Consider the following 19,875-nt stretch of genomic DNA (forward strand, 5'->3'; position numbering starts at 1 on the left):
GGATCGACCGCAGCCCCCAGCACGAGCCCAGCAGCCTCCCATTGTCACTGAGCCCAGCAGCCTCCCATTGTCACTGAGCCCAGCAGCCTCCCATTGTCACTGAGCCCAGCAGCCTCCCATTGTCACTGAGCCCAGCAGCCTCCCATTGTCACTGAGCCCAGCAGCCTCCCATTGTCACTGAGCCCAGCAGCCTCCCATTGTCACTGAGCCCAGCAGCCTCCCATTGTCACTACCAGTGGGGATAATGATGTTTATTTTGTGAAGTGCTTCCTTGCGTTATACAACACACATTTCAGTCACCTTTTTGGCCCATGGTGTTCCAGACCAGTTTTTATTTTTGGACAAGCGACTTGAGCTTTCTGACAAGTAAAAAAACAGTCCTACTGTGGCTAAAACAGTTCATGTCAAGCCCTGCTGTGTGTCGTGTGATGCTCTGTCAGCATAATCTCCCTCTCGGTGCACAGGCCCCAAGCCCCCCCCCAGAGTGTACATACGATTCTCCACATGTATTTGTTTTATAATTCATGGGCCATTTCAGACGGTGTTAGGTCATTGGTTAATACTTGCACGTATCAAACGCCGCCCCGTGATTGATTGCTTGGCGTTTCTGCGGCGCTGCGTTCTGGCATTCTCCGACGGTTTAGTCCCCCCCCCCCCACCACCACTCATTTTATTTCCTGCAGTCGGCTACTCCCTCTTTCTACTAAGGGTAGAGGGTCCCAAATGGCAATCTATTCTCTACGTCCCAAATGGCACCCTATTCCCTATATAGTGCACTACCTTTGGGACGCACGATGGGTCCCTAATCCTCAGTATCATGGCAATGCCCGCAAAGCTAAATATAGATGAGGTGTCCATAGAACCCGGAAGTGTTTGACTCATAATAAGTGTTGAAGGGGTTGTAAAAGTGATGTTGGTTGAGCAGGGACTAAACAATCAGTCATTTTACTGATTTGAGTCCACATTGTATCTCAATGGACATTGTGTAATGTTGCACGGTATTGTTACAGTACATTACAGTTTATTCTGTGATGTTTTTCTCAGTAGGCCTTGACCTATGCTGTGTTTCTGATACTCGTAGCATGTTGGAGGTAGCCTAGTGAACGCTCGGCTAGGTGATGTTACAAGGTGATGGATGGTACTTGGTGATGCTTGCGTATACCCTCCTGTGATTTGTTGTTTGAGTTTATAGTCCCATGGTTTGAGTGTTGTCACCTCTGACCTTCAGCAAATTACAGGTTTTAGAGTTCTTGAGTATTGAAAGCTGGTGAGCTGAGTAATATAACCCATATTGTAATGAAAGGTGTTGTAACCTACTCCTGTCCTCGTATCTTGTGTATGTAAACAGCTACCTCCGGGGACTCCAAGCTGAAGCTGCTGTCTGACGTGGCCCAGGTTATCAAAGGACAGGGCACCATCGCCTGGGTCAACTGTGGGTAAGTACAGAGTTGATTGGTTGATTTAATTACAATATGGAATGGCATTATCACTTCAGTCACCATGTCATGTACTATAGGTTATATGTCACATCCAAGGGATTTTCCAAAAAGTATTTTAGGTTAGCTATTGAAGCCCTAGGCCAGTCCGCATGCCGTTGTCATATCTATTTACATCCATCTCTCCACTGCACTTCTAATCGATGTGTCTCTGCGTGGCATATCCCTCTGGAGATTGGAGACGAGACACTCATTAAAATAGGGAGTCTCGCACTCTCCACATCCTGCTGAGGGCTGGAGAGAGGAGGAGAATGGTCTCGTCACACACTCAGTTTGTGTATGTGCGTGACTGTGTGCATGCTCGTTCTGTCTGTGTTCGGAAGTAAGGAGTTGTCTGTCGTGAGGTGTTGTCTGAATGAGTATGAATGAGTCATGGGCATTGTGTGGGAACACACGGTTTCCTGTCTCCCTGTCAGGTCTGGGTAGATGAACCATTTGGAACTCATTCTCTGGAAGTGTTCTTACTGGGAGTATCCATCACACTCCCAAGACACACTAGAAGAATTGTTTTCCTTTCCCCCTGCCTTATCTGACTTCTACTGTAGTTTTTTTTCTGCCATTTTTACTCCCTTGTTTTTTTTATACCTGTCAACCTCAACCTTGAGCCATCTTCGTGCTCCGGAGAAAAGTCTTCAAACAGAAAGCTACAAAGGAATCAAGATCATCCCTCTGACACCTACCACTCAAAGCATCCCTCAACAAAAAAATGCTAGCCTTTCCAAGATGGAAGATGGATGACGGACAAGGAAGGAAAATTGTCTCAAAACAATGTAGCCTGGTCAGCAGTTTTATATCGACCTTCGTCCAAACAAGATTTGCTGTGAGAGATTTTGTTTCTTTTCACCGTAGTAAATCTGTCAACCCTCTCTTTCTACAGCTTATGCCTTATTTCTGAAGGGTGTGGTGCGAGGCTGAGGCTGTTCTTATGGTTAACTTTGCCACCTGTAGTGCATACTCTATCACCTTCACCTAGGATAAGAATCCCAGCTCTCTGCATATCCGTCTCTCCGTTTCTCCCCACTCATTTCAACCATTATTCCACTCTCATTTAAAACAAATTCAGTCAAGTAATACTGAAAGGTGTAGAAGTTCCTGAAGGTTGTACAGTACATACCTGTGCCAGCGACCCAACAGAGGACCTGATACGACAGGGTTCATGGCTGCTGTTACTGTTCAGCCAGACTCTCTCTAGCTGTGAGGTTTCCAAACCGTCGCCAGTTCTCCCATGGACCAGCACCAAAACGAAGCTTAGCCAAGCCCTTCTGGACAGGGAGAGAGACATCCTCACGGGTGTCGTTGGAGGAACAGTGGCCCTGCCAACAGAAAGGAATGTGAGCCCACGTTGACACATACTCACCAGATGACAGGACCTGAGAGATGTCCAACAGTGATGATGTCAGAGGAACTGGGCAGGCATGGATGCTAGACTGCAGACTGCTGAGAAAACTAGGAGATTTGAAACAGTTTTATTCTTTTTGCTATTGAGTTCATTGGTCTCTGACTGTTTGGTATACCATCAGACCGAATGCTAGCCTGAAGCCTCAGCAGGCAAGCTGGTTGAAAACCGGTTGTAATGACGCCATTTCAACCAGCGTTGCCTGCTGGGTAACTACACGACTCTGGAGCACACGTCTCTCCTCGTCTGTGGACAGAAGTTTGACTTGACCTGTCCTCTCTAGGTGAATCACAGTTCTGTCATCACGTAGACCTTTTCAATGACTTACTACCGCTCTCCCTCTTCTCACTTCCTCCAAACACCCCCTGTGTTCCCTCTTCCAACTCTGTTTGCTGGATTACTCTTTTCAGTGTCGTTTTTAATCAAGTCCCATGCCGTTTTACACTTCTGGGTTTTGAAAAAACAAACTACAGCAGAGTACACTTCACTTTACTTCCTTTGAGTTATAAAGGTGTAAAGCTTTATTTGAATATTTCTTAATGTGTCACATTATGGTGGTTTGCAATGTGATATTCAATCTCTGTTGGAAGACAACGTAATGGAAGATGACCAGAACTTTTACATCTCTCAACTTGCATTTAGAATGCCTGACAGAGTAGGGAAGGAAATACAGCACATGAAGACTACCAACACTATGTTAACTGGAACAACTACCTGACAGAGTAGGGAAGGAAATCCAGCACATGAAGACTACCAACACCATGTTAACTGGAACAACTACCTGACAGAGTAGGGAAGGAAATCCAGCACACGAAGACCAACACCATGTTAACTGGAACAACTACCTGACTAACGGTTGCTATAAATCCAGCTGCATACATTTTTCTATACTAATCCAATCTGTATGTTTCTTATCCTAGTGTAGCATAAGATCAAAACCAATCAATTTACATGTGAAAACAAATGGAAAAGATCAACCTGCAGCAGAGCATGCTGGGAAATATAAGAGGCCCTTCCCACATCTGTGGATAACTTCATAGATTTACCTCCCTGTCTCTGGTTACTCTCTTGATGAAGTTAAAAGTACTCCGGTGACGTTCTGTACTGTTACCTCATATGGATCTCAAATCCCAATTGCAGAAGTATAGAGCCAAATGAAAAGTTATAGCCTCACTATTTGAATAAATATGTAGGGGAGTGTATATAGCACTAATGACGGCCTCTCTTTGTATCTTAAAGGACAGCGTGCTGGATATTTTTCTGATCGGGGCCTGTGCATTCAGAGCTGTCATTTAATTCCATCTCTTTGAATTTCCTTTAGCATAGGGCTTAGCTCTCCTCTCTCCCTCTCCCTCTGTCTCTCTCTCTGTCTATCTCTGTCCTTATGTAATACATTCCCATGCTCATTATCACTGGAGAGAAGGGGAGTTATTATCGTCGAGAGAGCTGTGCTTTGTGTGGGTGGTGAATATGTAGGTTTGGTGGGGGAGCTGTGTGTGTGTGTGTGTGTGTTCCTCTAAAGATGGAACCTCTTCAGTTGGTAGGGGAAAATCCAGTACTTAAAGACTACCTTCACCGCTGGAACAACTGTGTGTCTCACTAATCAGTTGCTATAAATCCAACCACATGCAGATTGGATTAGTATAGAAAAATGGATGTTTGTTATCTTTGTGTAGCATAGAAAACACGGATATTGAAACAAGCAATTTAAAAACTCTACCTGCAACAGAGCATTCTGGGAAATATGACAGAGGCCCCTCCTGCATCTGTGGATAACTTCATAGGCCAGAAGCATACCACCCTGCATCCTGCTGCTGACTTGCCTTTGAAGCTACAGTAAGCAGGTTTGGTCCTGGTCGGTCGCTGGATGGGAGACCAGATGCTGCTGGTCTGGTCAAAAACTCTATTTGGTCATTAAAGATCTCATGGCAATTATTGTAAGAATAATTTAGCCCGTGTCCTGGCTAAATTCCCAATCTGGCCCTCATACCATCAAGGCCACCTAATCATCCCTAGCTTCCAATTCGCTAATTCACCCCACCACCCTTGTCTCCCCTGTAACTATTCCCCAGGTCGTTACTGTAAATGAGAATGTGTTCTCAGTCAACTTACCTGGTAAAATAAGGCTGAATGTAATTATATGGATTTGTGTTCTTTACATATACCTCAGTCTAATCAACCCTCTACAGACTAGTGTGTGTCTGTACTGTACACCTCAGTCTAATCAACCCTCTACAGACTAGTGTGTGTCTGTACTGTACACCTCAGCCTAATCAACCCTCTACAGACTAGTGTGTGTCTGTACTGTACACCTCAGTCTAATCAACCCTCTACAGACTAGTGTGTGTCTGTACTGTACACCTCAGTCTAATCAACCCTCTACAGACTAGTGTGTGTCTGTACTGTACACCTCAGTCTAATCAACCCTCTACAGACTAGTGTGTGTCTGTACTGTACACCTCAGTCTAATCAACCCTCTACAGACTAGTGTGTGTCTGTACTGTACACCTCAGTCTAATCAACCCTCTACAGACTAGTGTGAGTCTGTACTGTACACCTCAGTCTAATCAACCCTCTACAGACTAGTGTGTGTCTGTACTGTACACCTCAGTCTAATCAACCCTCTACAGACTAGTGTGTGTCTGTACTGTACACCTCAGTCTAATCAACCCTCTACAGACTAGTGTGTGTCTGTACTGTACACCTCAGTCTAATCAACCCTCTACAGACTAGTGTGTGTCTGTACTGTACACCTCAGTCTAATCAACCCTCTACAGACTAGTGTGTGTCTGTACTGTACACCTCAGTCTAATCAACCCTCTACAGACTAGTGTGTGTCTGTACTGTACACCTCAGTCTAATCAACCCTCTACAGACTAGTTTCTGTATATGTGTTTGTTGTGACAGAATGATTTTGAATCCCAGACAGGGTCTCTCCATGTTCGGTGACAGTATTCATGTCTCTTATTAACAAGACTTGATGCAGTCAATATTAATTCCACAGTGGCTTTTCAACCTCTGTTAATGTTTTTAACGTTAACATTTGTTTCGCTCTCTCTCTCTCGCTCTCTCTCTCTCTCTCTCTCTCTCTCTCTCTCTCTCTCTCTCTCTCTCTCTCTCTCTCTCTCTCTCTCTCTGTCCCTCCATGTCTCTCTCTCTGTCCCTCCATGTCTCTCTCTCTGTCTCTCCATGTCTCTCTCTCTGTCTCTCCATGTCTCTCTCTCTGTCTCTCTCTCTGTCCCTCCATGTCTCTCTCTCTGTCCCTCCATCTCTATGTCCCTCCATCTCTATGTCCCTCCATCTCTATGTCCCTCCATCTCTATGTCCCTCCATCTCTATGTCCCTCCATGTCTCTCTGTCCCTCCATCTCTCTCTGTCCCTCCATCTCTCTCTGTCCCCTCCATCTCTCTCTGTCCCCTCCATCTCTCTCTGTCCCCTCATCGCTCTCTGTCCCCTCATCGCTCTCTGTCCCCTCATCGCTCTCTGTCCCCTCATCGCGCTCTCTGTCCCCCATCGCTCTCTGTCCCTCCATCGCTCTCTCCTCTCTCTCTCTCCCTCCATCGCTCTCTGTCCCCTCCATCGCTCTCTCTCTCTCTCTCTCCCTCCATCGCTCTCTGTCCCCTCATCGCTCTCTCTCTCTGTCCCCTCATCGCTCTCTCTCTCTGTCCCCTCATCTCTCTCTCTCTCTCTGTCCCCTCATCTCTCTCTCTCTCTGTCCCCTCATCTCTCTCTCTCTCTGTCCCCTCATCTCTCTCTCTCTCTCTGTCCCCTCATCTCTCTCTCTCTCTCTGTCCCCTCATCCTCTCTCTCTGTCCCCTCATCTCTCTCTCTCTCTCTGTCCCCTCATCTCTCTCTCTCTCTCTCTGTCCCCTCATCTCTCTCTCTCTCTCTCTGTCCCCTCATCTCTCTCTCTCTCTCTCTGTCCCCTCATCTCTCTCTCTCTCTCTCTGTCCCCTCATCTCTCTCTCTCTCTCTCTGTCCCCTCATCTCTCTCTCTCTCTCTCTGTCCCCTCATCTCTCTCTCTCTCTCTCTGTCCCCTCATCTCTCTCTCTCTCTCTCTGTCCCCTCATCTCTCTCTCTCTCTCTCTGTCCCCTCATCTCTCTCTCTCTCTCTCTGTCCCCTCATCTCTCTCTCTCTCTCTCTGTCCCCTCATCTCTCTCTCTCTCTCTCTGTCCCCTCATCTCTCTCTCTCTCTCTCTGTCCCCTCATCTCTCTCTCTCTCTCTCTGTCCCCTCATCTCTCTCTCTCTCTCTCTGTCCCCTCATCTCTCTCTCTCTCTCTCTGTCCCCTCATCTCTCTCTCTCTCTCTCTCTGTCCCCTCATCTCTCTCTCTCTCTCTCTCTGTCCCCTCATCTCTCTCTCTCTCTCTCTCTGTCCCCTCATCTCTCTCTCTCTCTCTCTCTGTCCCCTCATCTCTCTCTCTCTCTCTCTCTGTCCCCTCATCTCTCTCTCTCTCTCTCTCTGTCCCCTCATCTCTCTCTCTCTCTCTCTCTGTCCCCTCATCCTCTCTCTCTCTCTCTCTGTCCCCTCATCTCTCTCTCTCTCTCTCTCTGTCCCCTCATCTCTCTCTCTCTCTCTCTCTGTCCCCTCATCTCTCTCTCTCTCTCTCTCTGTCCCCTCATCTCTCTCTCTCTCTCTCTCTGTCCCCTCATCTCTCTCTCTCTCTGTCCCCTCATCTCTCTCTCTCTCCCCTCATCTCTCTCTCTCTCTGTCCCCTCATCTCTCTCTCTCTCTCTGTCCCCTCATCTCTCTCTCTCTCTCTGTCCCCTCATCTCTCTCTCTGTCCCCTCATCTCTCTCTCTGTCCCCTCATCTCTCTCTCTGTCCCCTCATCTCTCTCTCTGTCCCCTCATCTCTCTCTCTCTCTGTCCCCTCATCTCTCTCTCTCTCTGTCCCCTCATCGCTCTCTCTCTCTCTGTCCCCTCATCGCTCTCTCTCTCTCCCCTCATCGCTCTCTCTCTCTCTGTCCCCTCATCGCTCTCTCTGTCCCCTCTCTCTCTCTCTGTCCCCTCATCTCTCTCTCTCTCTCTCTGTCCCCTCATCTCTCTCTCTCTCTCTCTGTCCCCTCATCTCTCTCTCTCTCTCTGTCCCCTCATCTCTCTCTCTCTCTCTCTGTCCCCTCATCTCTCTCTCTCTCTCTGTCCCCTCATCTCTCTCTCTCTCTCTGTCCCCTCATCTCTCTCTCTCTCTGTCCCCTCATCTCTCTCTCTCTCTCTGTCCCCTCATCTCTCTCTCTCTCTCTGTCCCCTCATCTCTCTCTCTCTCTCTGTCCCCTCATCTCTCTCTCTGTCCCCTCATCTCTCTCTCTGTCCCCTCATCTCTCTCTCTGTCCCCTCATCTCTCTTTCTGTCCCCTCATCTCTCTCTCTGTCCCCTCATCTCTCTCTCTGTCCCCTCATCTCTCTCTCTGTCCCCTCATCTCTCTCTCTCTCTGTCCCCTCATCTCTCTCTCTCTCTGTCCCCTCATCTCTCTCTCTCTCTCTGTCCCCTCATCTCTCTCTCTCTCTCTGTCCCCTCATCTCTCTCTCTCTCTCTGTCCCCTCCTCTCTCTCTCTCTGTCCCCTCCTCTCTCTCTCTCTCTGTCCCCTCATCTCTCTCTCTCTCTGTCCCCTCATCTCTCTCTCTGTCCCCTCATCTCTCTCTCTGTCCCCTCATCTCTCTCTCTGTCCCCTCATCGCTCTCTCTGTCCCCTCATCGCTCTCTCTCTCTCTCTGTCCCCTCATCTCTCTCTCTCTCTCTCTCTGTCCCCTCATCTCTCTCTCTCTCTGTCCCCTCATCTCTCTCTCTCTCTGTCCCCTCATCGCTCTCTCTCTCTGTCCCCTCATCTCTCTCTCTCTCTGTCCCCTCATCTCTCTCGTCTCTCTCTGTCCCCTCATCTCTCTCTCTGTCTCTCTCTGTCCCCTCATCTCTCTCTCTCTCTGTCCCCTCATCGCTCTCTCTCTCTCTGTCCCCTCATCGCTCTCTCTCTCTCTGTCCCCTCATTTCTCTCTCTCTCTCTGTCCCCTCATCTCTCTCTCTCTCTCTGTCCCCTCATCTCTCTCTCTCTCTCTGTCCCCTCATCTCTCTCTCTCTCTCTGTCCCCTCATCGCTCTCTCTCTCTCTGTCCCCTCATCGCTCTCTCTCTCTCTCTGTCCCCTCATCTCTCTCTCTCTCTGTCCCCTCATCTCTCTCTCTCTCTCTGTCCCCTCATCGCTCTCTCTCTCTCTGTCCCCTCATCTCTCTCTCTCTCTGTCCCCTCATCTCTCTCTCTCTCTCTGTCCCCTCATCTCTCTCTCTCTCTCTGTCCCCTCATCTCTCTCTCTCTCTGTCCCCTCATCTCTCTCTCTCTCTGTCCCCTCATCTCTCTCTCTCTCTGTCCCCTCATCGCTCTCTCTCTCTCTGTCCCCTCATCGCTCTCTCTCTCTCTGTCCCCTCATCGCTCTCTCTCTCTCTGTCCCCTCATCGCTCTCTCTCTCTCTGTCCCCTCATCGCTCTCTCTCTCTCTGTCCCCTCATCGCTCTCTCTCTCTCTGTCCCCTCATCTCTCTCTCTCTCTGTCCCCTCATCTCTCTCTCTCTCTCTGTCCCCTCATCTCTCTCTCTCTCTGTCCCCTCATCTCTCTCTCTCTCTCTGTCCCCTCATCGCTCTCTCTCTCTCTCTGTCCCCTCATCGCTCTCTCTCTCTCTCTGTCCCCTCATCTCTCTCTCTCTCTCTCTGTCCCCTCATCCTCTCTCTCTCTCTCTGTCCCCTCATCTCTCTCTCTCTCTCTCTCTGTCCCCTCATCTCTCTCTCTCTCTGTCCCCTCATCTCTCTCTCTCTCTCTGTCCCCTCATCTCTCTCTCTCTCTCTGTCCCCTCATCTCTCTCTCTCTCTCTGTCCCCTCATCTCTCTCTCTCTCTCTGTCCCCTCATCTCTCTCTCTCTCTCTGTCCCCTCATCTCTCTCTCTCTCTGTCCCCTCATCGCTCTCTCTCTCTCTGTCCCCTCATCGCTCTCTCTCTCTCTGTCCCCTCATCGCTCTCTCTCTCTCTGTCCCCTCATCGCTCTCTCTCTCTCTGTCCCCTCATCGCTCTCTCTCTCTCTGTCCCCTCATCGCTCTCTCTCTCTCTGTCCCCTCATCTCTCTCTCTCTCTCTGTCCCCTCATCTCTCTCTCTCTCTCTGTCCCCTCATCTCTCTCTCTCTCTCTGTCCCCTCATCTCTCTCTCTCTCTCTGTCCCCTCATCTCTCTCTCTCTCTCTGTCCCCTCATCTCTCTCTCTCTCTCTGTCCCCTCATCTCTCTCTCTGTCCCTCATCTCTCTCTCTGTCCCCTCATCTCTCTCTCTCTCTGTCCCCTCATCTCTCTCTCTCTCTCTCTGTCCCCTCATCTCTCTCTCTCTCTGTCCCCTCATCTCTCTCTCTCTCTCTGTCCCCTCATCTCTCTCTCTGTCCCCTCATCTCTCTCTCTGTCCCCTCATCTCTCTCTCTCCCCTCTGTCCCCTCACCTCTCGCTCTCTCTCTCTGTCCCCTCATCTCTCTCTCTCTCTCTGTCCCCTCATCTCTCTCTCTCTCTCTCTGTCCCCTCATCTCTCTCTCTCTCTGTCCCCTCATCTCTCTCTCTCTCTCTGTCCCCTCATCTCTCTCTCTCTCTCTGTCCCCTCATCTCTCTCTCTCTCTCTGTCCCCTCATCTCTCTCTCTCTCTCTGTCCCCTCATCTCTCTCTCTCTCTCTGTCCCCTCATCTCTCTCTCTCTCTGTCCCCTCATCTCTCTCTCTCTCTCTGTCCCCTCATCTCTCTCTCTCTCTCTGTCCCCTCATCTCTCTCTCTCTCTCTGTCCCCTCATCTCTCTCTCTCTCTCTGTCCCCTCATCTCTCTCTCTCTCTCTGTCCCCTCATCTCTCTCTCTCTCTCTGTCCCCTCATCTCTCTCTCTCTCTCTGTCCCCTCATCTCTCTCTCTCTCTCTGTCCCCTCATCTCTCTCTCTCTCTCTGTCCCCTCATCTCTCTCTCTCTCTGTCCCCTCACTCTCTCTCTCTCTCTGTCCCCTCATCTCTCTCTCTCTCTCTGTCCCCTCATCTCTCTCTCTCTCTCTGTCCCCTCATCTCTCTCTCTCTCTCTGTCCCCTCATCTCTCTCTCTGTCCCCTCATCTCTCTCTCTGTCCCCTCATCTCTCTCTCTGTCCCCTCATCTCTCTCTCTGTCCCCTCATCGCTCTCTCTCTCTGTCCCCTCATCGCTCTCTCTCTCTGTCCCCTCATCTCTCTCTCTCTCTCTGTCCCCTCATCTCTCTCTCTCTCTGTCCCCTCATCTCTCTCTCTCTCTCTGTCCCCTCACTCTCTCTCTCTCTCTGTCCCCTCATCTCTCTCTCTCTCTCTGTCCCCTCATCTCTCTCTCTCTCTCTGTCCCCTCATCTCTCTCTCTCTCTGTCCCCTCATCTCTCTCTCTCTCTCTGTCCCCTCCTCTCTCTCTCTCTCTGTCCCCTCATCTCTCTCTCTCTCTCTGTCCCCTCATCCATCTCTCTCTCTGTCCCCTCATCTCTCTCTCTGTCCCCTCATCGCTCTCTCTGTCCCCTCATCGCTCTCTCTGTCCCCTCATCGCTCTCTCTCTCTGTCCCCTCATCTCTCTCTCTCTCTCTCTGTCCCCTCATCTCTCTCTCTCTCTGTCCCCTCATCGCTCTCTCTCTCTCTGTCCCCTCATCGCTCTCTCTCTCTCTGTCCCCTCATTTCTCTCTCTCTCTCTGTCCCCTCATTTCTCTCTCTCTCTCTGTCCCCTCATCTCTCTCTCTCTCTCTCTGTCCCCTCATCTCTCTCTCTCTCTGTCCCCTCATCTCTCTCTCTCTCTCTCTGTCCCCTCATCTCTCTCTCTCTCTCTGTCCCCTCATCTCTCTCTCTCTCTCTGTCCCCTCATCTCTCTCTCTCTCTCTGTCCCCTCATCTCTCTCTCTGTCCCCTCATCTCTCTCTCTGTCCCCTCATCTCTCTCTCTGTCCCCTCATCTCTCTCTCTGTCCCCTCATCTCTCTCTCTGTCCCCTCATCTCTCTCTCTCTGTCCCCTCATCGCTCTCTCTCTCTCTGTCCCCTCATCGCTCTCTCTCTCTCTGTCCCCTCATCTCTCTCTCTCTCTCTCTGTCCCCTCATCTCTCTCTCTCTCTCTGTCCCCTCATCTCTCTCTCTCTCTCTGTCCCCTCATCTCTCTCTCTCTCTCTTTGTCCCCTCATCTCTCTCTCTCTCTCTCTGTCCCCTCATCTCTCTCTCTCTCTCTCTGTCCCCTCATCTCTCTCTCTCTCTCTCGTCCCCTCATCTCTCTCTCTCTCTCTGTCCCCTCATCTCTCTCTCTCTCTCTGTCCCCTCATCTCTCTCTCTCTCTCTGTCCCCTCATCGCTCTCTCTGTCCCCTCATCGCTCTCTCTGTCCCCTCATCGCTCTCTCTGTCCCCTCATCGCTCTCTCTGTCCCCTCATCGCTCTCTCTGTCCCCTCATCGCTCTCTCTCTCTCTCTCTGTCCCCTCATCGCTCTCTCTCTCTCTCTCTGTCCCCTCATCTCTCTCTCTCTCTCTGTCCCCTCATCTCTCTCTCTCTCTGTCCCCTCATCGCTCTCTCTGTCTCTCTCTGTCCCCTCATCGCTCTCTCTCTCTGTCCCCTCATCTCTCTCTCTCTCTCTGTCCCCTCATCTCTCTCTCTCTCTCTGTCCCCTCATCTCTCTCTCTCTCTGTCCCCTCATCTCTCTCTCTCTCTGTCCCCTCATCTCTCTCTCTCTCTGTCCCCTCATCGCTCTCTCTGTCTCTCTCTGTCCCCTCATCGCTCTCTCTGTCAGGGATTCAGAGGGACGTAAACTGTGTAAGAAAGTGAAGGTAGATCCCAGCTCTAAAAGTGGTGGTGCTGATCTCCTGCATTATAAGTGAGTATCTCAACTGTAACATGTACCTCATTGTTTTACTGTGTGTCGCTTAGAAGAGATGCCCCCCATCAGAAAGAATGACATGTACGAATGTTCTCCAGGAAGTCATGCAAGGCCACGCTATACCAGAAGTACCCTACTACTTCTCTTTATTAATTTAATAATGTTCTTGTCTCTTGCAGAGATGGGACGTTCCATACAGAGTACAACAGACCTGCTACATACAAGGTCTTTACTGACTCACTCATTGTCCCACAGTCCCCCAAGGTCTCAATCAACAGTCATTATTTCAGTGACATCTTCTTTTCCTTGTTAGTGTAGGTCAACAATACAGTAATTGATATGAAAACAATGCACTTATTGGAGTGACATCTTTGTTTCCTGGTTAAATGAATGGGAGTTCGTTCTCTTAATGTCTCTGTTTCTGTACATCACCATGGTTCTCTTCCTGCACGATGATGCCGATTGGACGGACTTGTGGTTAGTCAAGACTTGATAATCCAATGGGTTTATGAGTGCTTTATAGTCAGAGCGCTGGCATGAGAGTGGCTGGAGTAATGGAGTAGATCTGCCGTCTCTCTGTCCTGGCTGGTCCTGGCTGGTCCAGCCCATTGGCAGGGGATGAGGCTGTGAGCACATCAGTACATAGTAGTCTAGTTGGTAATAAGGTAAGACAGGTGTAATAACCTCACTGAAGAATATGACTTATATGAAGGGAGGTTTCATTTGAAGGGAGGTTTCACTTTCATTTGTTGAAATGGTGAAAAGGATGTAATTGTAAAGTTAGTGTATGGCTGAGCAGAGCAGAAAGGGAGCAGTGTTTTAGTTCGGGTTGAATGTTTCCCGTCCTACCTTCTGTTGTATTTAAATGGCTATTCATGTCTGTCTGGAAGGCTCATCAAAGTCATTATGAACCGTTAACATGTGGAAATTGCTTACATGGTTACTTTGCGATGGATGGATGGGAGAACACTGAGATGGCCATTTATACCATCTGCCATCTGTTAGTCTAGAACCTTCTGTTTTGTATGACAACAGGGGGGAAATGTGTATTTTTAAATGATGTGGAATTATTTTTGTGTTTAGCACTATGTCTAGAATCTAGAGGGTGAACATCACTTTTTGTTGTTACAGAATGATAATGATTGTTTAGACTCTGAGTGTCTCTCCTTCTCTCCTGCCCTCCAGTCCATGGTGGCGTTTTTAAAAGATCCCACAGGACCTCCTCTTTGGGAAGAGAACCCGGATGCTGAACATGTTGTTCATGTAGAAACTGAGAAAGTAAGTACTGAAATAACATGTTGTCTTACAGCAAGGTGCTTCTGCATGGGAATGTGTGTTTCCTGGCACAATGTTGACTTCCTTTCAGTTTACAACAACCGTTCATAGCAACCCACTGACAAATGCCCTAACTTCCCATCAAAGGTTAGAGTGGAGAGATTGTCCCTACCCTCCAGCCTCCCTGCCACTAAATGTGCTCACCTTGATACATTCCAAGCTGACAACACAAAGCAATACACTGACCAGGTGATCATCAGAAAGCTGAAACGCTCTGAAGTTCACATCAGTTGAGTTCAAACACGGCGTATTAAGGGAGAGTTGGTCTGACTGCAGTCAGCACTCTGACAGACAGCCTTCCAACAGCGAGGCCGACACGCCGTCAGAACACAGCTCTGTACACAAATGGCACACACACACACACCTTTGAACAGTGTTTTGATGAACTAACATTCTGTTTTATCCTATATTTTTGGGTGGCGTATCATGCCTGGGGGGTTGTTGAGTGGTGTAGATGTGTCAACAGCTTCTGCTGAATGAGACTTTCAGGAAGTGAGGAAGGAAGGATGAATAAAGCATTAGGATAAGAGGAGAGCCCACCCTCTGAGTGCAGATTGATCTCTCTCTCTCTCTCTCTCTCTCTCTGTCCATCAAAAGGCATGTTCAAAAAGTCTTCTGATGATGAGCATGTTTGACAGCAGCTGTTGTCTGGAAGTTATTGTCATAGTGACTGGTCACTTAGACTGAGTGGTACCTATCTTTTGATATTTGTTTCCTTAGTTCACTGTTGATACAGTCCCAACATGTTTTGCATGTCAGAAATCACGTTTTCAAGATCTAGAACTTTAAAAATACAGGAAGTGTCACAGTGTGATGCGTTTTCCATTGTTATATCAACAGTGGACTAATGAAATAAATACCAAAAGATCGTTTTTGATTGGTGCTTTCCTTTAAGTGATACATATGAAGAGCCAAAGAGAGATGGACAGTGTACCTCAGTGTTGTCCACCCCCTGCTCCTAGTATATCTGTTGATTAGTCAGCCTTAACAACTCTCCTTTGGGAGGAGTAAAGGATCCCTTTCAAAGCACATTGGAGGTCAGAGGTCAGCGACCTTGGAAGAGGAATCAAGGAGAGGAAGAATCGGGGAGAATGTCAATTACATACTCCTCTCTCCTCGCTTCCTCAAACCCCATTGGAGGAGAAGGTCAGTGGGGATGGACCTCTGAAATGCATTCGGGCGATTGAACAAGTGTAAACATCTGGAGAAGGATAGAGAGTCAGAATGCAGCCCTTGGGAGAATCTTAATTGCATATTCTCCTCACGTCCATTCCTTTTAAATCCATGAGGGAGAGTGTACAAGTGCACACTTCAGGAGTAGGGTTGAGAATCCAAGGTTTTGACGGCTTATACACTTTTCAGGCAGAGCTATTGAGCAACAATCTACTGAGTTCACTCACTGCATTCTACAGTAGGTCCTTTTTTCCTCACAGCTCTTCTCCTTTCTCTTTCAGGACTTCAGGAAGCTTCTAAAGAGGGAGGAAAGGCCAATCCTCATGATGTTCTATGCCCCATGTGAGTCATCACACACACACACACACACACACAATCACAGACTCCTAATATACGTTTTTTACCTCTTGATAAGAACTCCTACTGAAGCTATTTAGAGAAGTCGGGATAAGAGCAAATAGCTTCTATTGGTAGATAATCTTTAATGACTGGCATGGAATATACAGCACATCATCAGAAGAGTCTTTGAAGATCGGAAATGAAACGGGACGCATCCCAAATTGCACCATATGCCCTGCATAGTGCACTACCTTTGACCAGAGTCCTATGGATCCTGGTCAAACGTAGTACACAATATATGAAATAGGGTGCCATTTGGGATGCATCCCTCCAGTAAGCAGAGAGAGTTTAGGGAAGTGATGTGGTAGGAGGCCCCTTAAAGCCCTCTACGATTTGTCCTATTCCCTTACTGCCAGACTCATTGATTTTGATAATCAGGTATTTATTGAATAAAATAATTGATGAAATGTACAACCATGCTCCTCCAGCCAATTTACAAGCTCTAGATGGTTTTCTTTTACGTAAAAATGTTACAATTTATATCCAGCCTTTTCATTAAAATGCATGGATTTATAGCATTTCACCGGACAGGAGTAATACTTAACGATTGGCCATTTGTAGTTGTATAAAGGAAAAGCACTGGGTCCTTGAACTGAATGTTGATGTTGCAGTAGTTTATTGGTTGTATAATCTAGATCTATCAAGCTCTTCAAAGTTCTATTCATATTCTACTGGGCCCTTGATAGAATGATAAAACAATGGAACTCTTCTTGTTTAGTATGTTGATTGAGAGCGACTGAGTGACGGTGTGCTTCTGTAATGTGTCGTGATCTTCCTCCTACAGGGTGTGGTGTCTGTAAGAGGATGCAGCCTGTATTTCAACAGGCAGCTACAGAGACCAAGGGTTCATATGTAAGTCAAATCTTCTCACATTGTCATTGTTTAAAATCCGAACACACTGTCACCTGCTTTGTCTCCGAGTTTGGTTTTGGGTTAGTTGCCTAGTAGTTAGTCCCAAAACATTCTCAGTTCAAATCCATTCATCAGAATCATTGTATCATCATCTAAACTGACTGCTCTGAAATATATTTTCCATAACCAAAAATATTGTTGTTTCAGCTATTTTGAAGATGGTGTACAAAACGGAATGTATAAGACGTAAAAAAATACAAAGTAACAACAGAAATCATAGAAATGGTACACATAGAACAGATCTACCGCTTCTTAGACTTGCTTTCAAGTAGAATGATAGATCTATTACTCACATTTCTATGTGAATTTGGTCGGGTCGCCCAAATAGGTACATATTGCCACTTTAAATCCCCACAGCCACAGTTATGGGATCAACTTCCTGCAGTTGAAGTCTCCAGTCTCTGTATGGGTTATATGCCAGTTTAGACTGCAGAGTGTTTGTGTTTGCTCCTTTGTTCGCTCTCCCTTTTCGTCCTCCTCCCTCCCTCCACCACAAACACACACTGAAAACAAAATAGTAAAATTCAAGTCTTAAAGCAGCAATCTGCAGTTGGAAGAATAACCAAGGTCAACCCCACCAATGATTTGGTAAAAAGCTGAGGGATTGGGCTAGAGGAAATGTAACCACTCTCCAGTTCACAGCCAGAGCTATGGATACAAGGACTGATCATCCATAATATCAACAATATAGTTTTAACATGTTTTGAGGCTGTACAGTGTTTGTTTACATTCACATTGTTTACAAACAGAGGAGTTAAAACAAGCTTATGTGTTGGGTTCTGATGGGGTTCGACAGTTAAACTAAGCTCATGAGGCATCTATAGGGTATTGTCTTCAATAACTAATTGTTTTAAAAGTCTGAAAATGGATGTAGCAACCAACAGATTGCCCCATTTTTTAAAAACAGGTTACAGATGAGATTTGAAAGCTAGATGTAGTTTGGTTCCAGTGCTGAAGTAAAACATCTCCAGCTCAACAATAAGAAAGTAGACCAAAGAGTCAGCCAAGGATCAGTATCACACAGGAGAAAGCATCAAGTGAACACCAAGACCGCGTGTTCATGACGAATATGCACCTTCAAGCACAGAAGAGGCATAGCATAGTAGAGAGACTCTGAGGGGAGAACATCCACCTAGCTACTGCTTAGAAACACCTACTGTAGCTGCATCTCTCTGTTCGTGTGTTTGCCTCATATGGAGCAGCATAGAAAGGAATGGGATCTAATTTAAGGTGTTTTTGTTCGGTTCCCAAATGCCACCCTATTCCCTGTCCACCCTGTTCCCTATATTACCTTTTTTAGTAGTGCACTATATAGGGAATAAGAAGTCATTTGGGACACATACTTTGTCTGATTTCAGCTAGTCTGGCTGATGATGAGTGAATAAATAAGCCTCTTGTTTAGAGATTTGCATAATGAATGCATTTAGCTCTCTTGTATACACACACACACACACACACACACACACACACACACACACACACAACATATGGAGTGTTCTGTTTTGGCTCTGCATGGTGTGTGTGTGTGTGGTGCGTGCGAGGAGGTGATAGCAGAAGGAAGTGATAGATTTGGGACTATAAGCAAGAGTCCGCCAGGTCATCCAACACATTTTTCACCATATCGTCACAGGTGCAGGAAGAGGACATTTTTCTCAGTTTATTTAAGTCTTCAAAAATAATAAGACAGCCCAAATCGTGTTGACACAAGTCTTAAAACATTGACATTATGAAGGCAGGGAACCTCACAGATTGAAATGGATTTGACAGATGCTTTGAGTTTTGAAAAGCCAACCAAGATGGAACAAATTTGTCACACATCCTGTTTTCATGTCTCGTTCTGTTTACATGGTCCCCCCCTTTGAGTCATTCATCTTAATTTAGTGGAGCTTTTTTTGGTGCTTCTCTAATGAACTAACCTGCTGTGATGTGATGATTTTGAATAAATTCGGTGTGTTCGTGCGTGCTCCCGGTGTCTGGTCTCTAGGTGCTGGCTGGGATGAACGTGCACCCAGCCGAGTTTGACGGCCTCAAGCAGGAGTACAATGTCAAGGGCTACCCCACCTTCTGTTACTTTGAGTGAGTCTCATCTCTCATCCGCCTTACTTTAAGCTATACACACACACACACACACACACACACACACAACTCCCTCATGCACTTAGGGCTTTGGAAGTGCAGCAGGGAGTAGGTGTGTCCAAATACAGTACCAGTCAAAACTTTGGTCACCTACTCATTCCAGGATTTTCTTTATTTTTACTATTTTCTACATTGTAGAATAATAGTGAAGACATCAAAACTATGAAATAACACACATGGAATCATGTAGTAACCAAAAAAGTGTTGATTATTTGAGATTCTTCAAAGTAGCCACCCTTTGCCTTGATGACAGCTTTGCACACTCTTGGCATTCTCTCAACCAGCTTCATGAGATACTCACCTGGAATGCATTTCAATTAACAGGTGTGCCTTGTTAAAAGTTAATTTGTGGAATTTCTTTCTTCCTTAATAGGTTTGAGCCAATCAGTTGTGTTGTAACAAGGTAGGGGTGGTATACAGAAGCTAGCCCTATTTGGTAAAAGTCCCTATTGTGGCAAGAACAGCTCAAATAAGCAAAGAGAAACAACAGTCCATCATTACTTTAAGACATGAACGTCAGTCAATCTGGAAAATAAAAAATAAAAAGTTTCTTCAAGTGCAGTTGCAAAAACCATCAAGCGATATGAAGAAACTGGCTCTCATGAGGACCGCAACAGGAAAGGAAGACCCAGAGTTACCTCTGCTACAGAGGATAAGTTCATTAAAGTTACCAGCCCCAGAAATTGCAGCCCATTTAAATGCTTCAGAGTTCAAGTAACAGACACATCTCAACATCAACTGTTCAGAGGAGACTACGTGAATCAGGCCTTCGTGGTTGAATTGCTGCAAAGAAACCACTACTAAAGGACACCAAAAATAAGAAGAGACTTGCTTGGGCCAAGAAACATGAGCAAAAGACATTAGACCGGTGGAAATCTGTCCTTTGGTCTGATTAGTCCAAATTTGAGATTTTTGGTTCCAACCTCGTCTTTGTGAGACGCAGAGTAGGTGAACGGATTATCTCTGCATGTGTGGTTTGCACCGTGAAGCATGGAGGAGGAGATGTGATGGTGTGGGGGTGCTTTTCTAGTGACCTTGTCAGTGATTTATGTGGAATTCAAGGCACACTTAACCAGCATGGCTACCACAGCATTCTGCAGCGATACGCCATCCTATCTGGTTTGCGCTTAGTGGGACTATCATTTGTTTTTTAATGGCTATTTGACCAAGAAGGAGAGTGGT

At 47.1% G+C, this 19,875-nt stretch overlaps 1 protein-coding gene across 2 annotated transcripts in view; it reads left to right on the plus strand.

The window, feature by feature from the left end:
- Positions 1 to 19,875, plus strand: part of pdia5 (protein disulfide isomerase family A, member 5) — a 59,375-nt gene that overhangs the window by 12,461 nt on the left and 27,039 nt on the right. For both annotated transcript variants that reach the window (XM_082966860.1, NM_001139963.1), the window contains 7 exon segments: positions 1,349 to 1,436; positions 12,652 to 12,735; positions 12,918 to 12,963; positions 13,924 to 14,016; positions 15,528 to 15,588; positions 16,430 to 16,497; positions 18,542 to 18,633. In XM_082966860.1, the coding sequence (XP_082822986.1) occupies positions 1,349 to 1,436; positions 12,652 to 12,735; positions 12,918 to 12,963; positions 13,924 to 14,016; positions 15,528 to 15,588; positions 16,430 to 16,497; positions 18,542 to 18,633 (532 nt within the window).

Source organism: Salmo salar, chromosome 21 (genome assembly GCF_965601325.2).
Source record: "Salmo salar chromosome 21, fSalSal1, whole genome shotgun sequence".
NCBI lineage: Eukaryota > Metazoa > Chordata > Actinopteri > Salmoniformes > Salmonidae > Salmo > Salmo salar.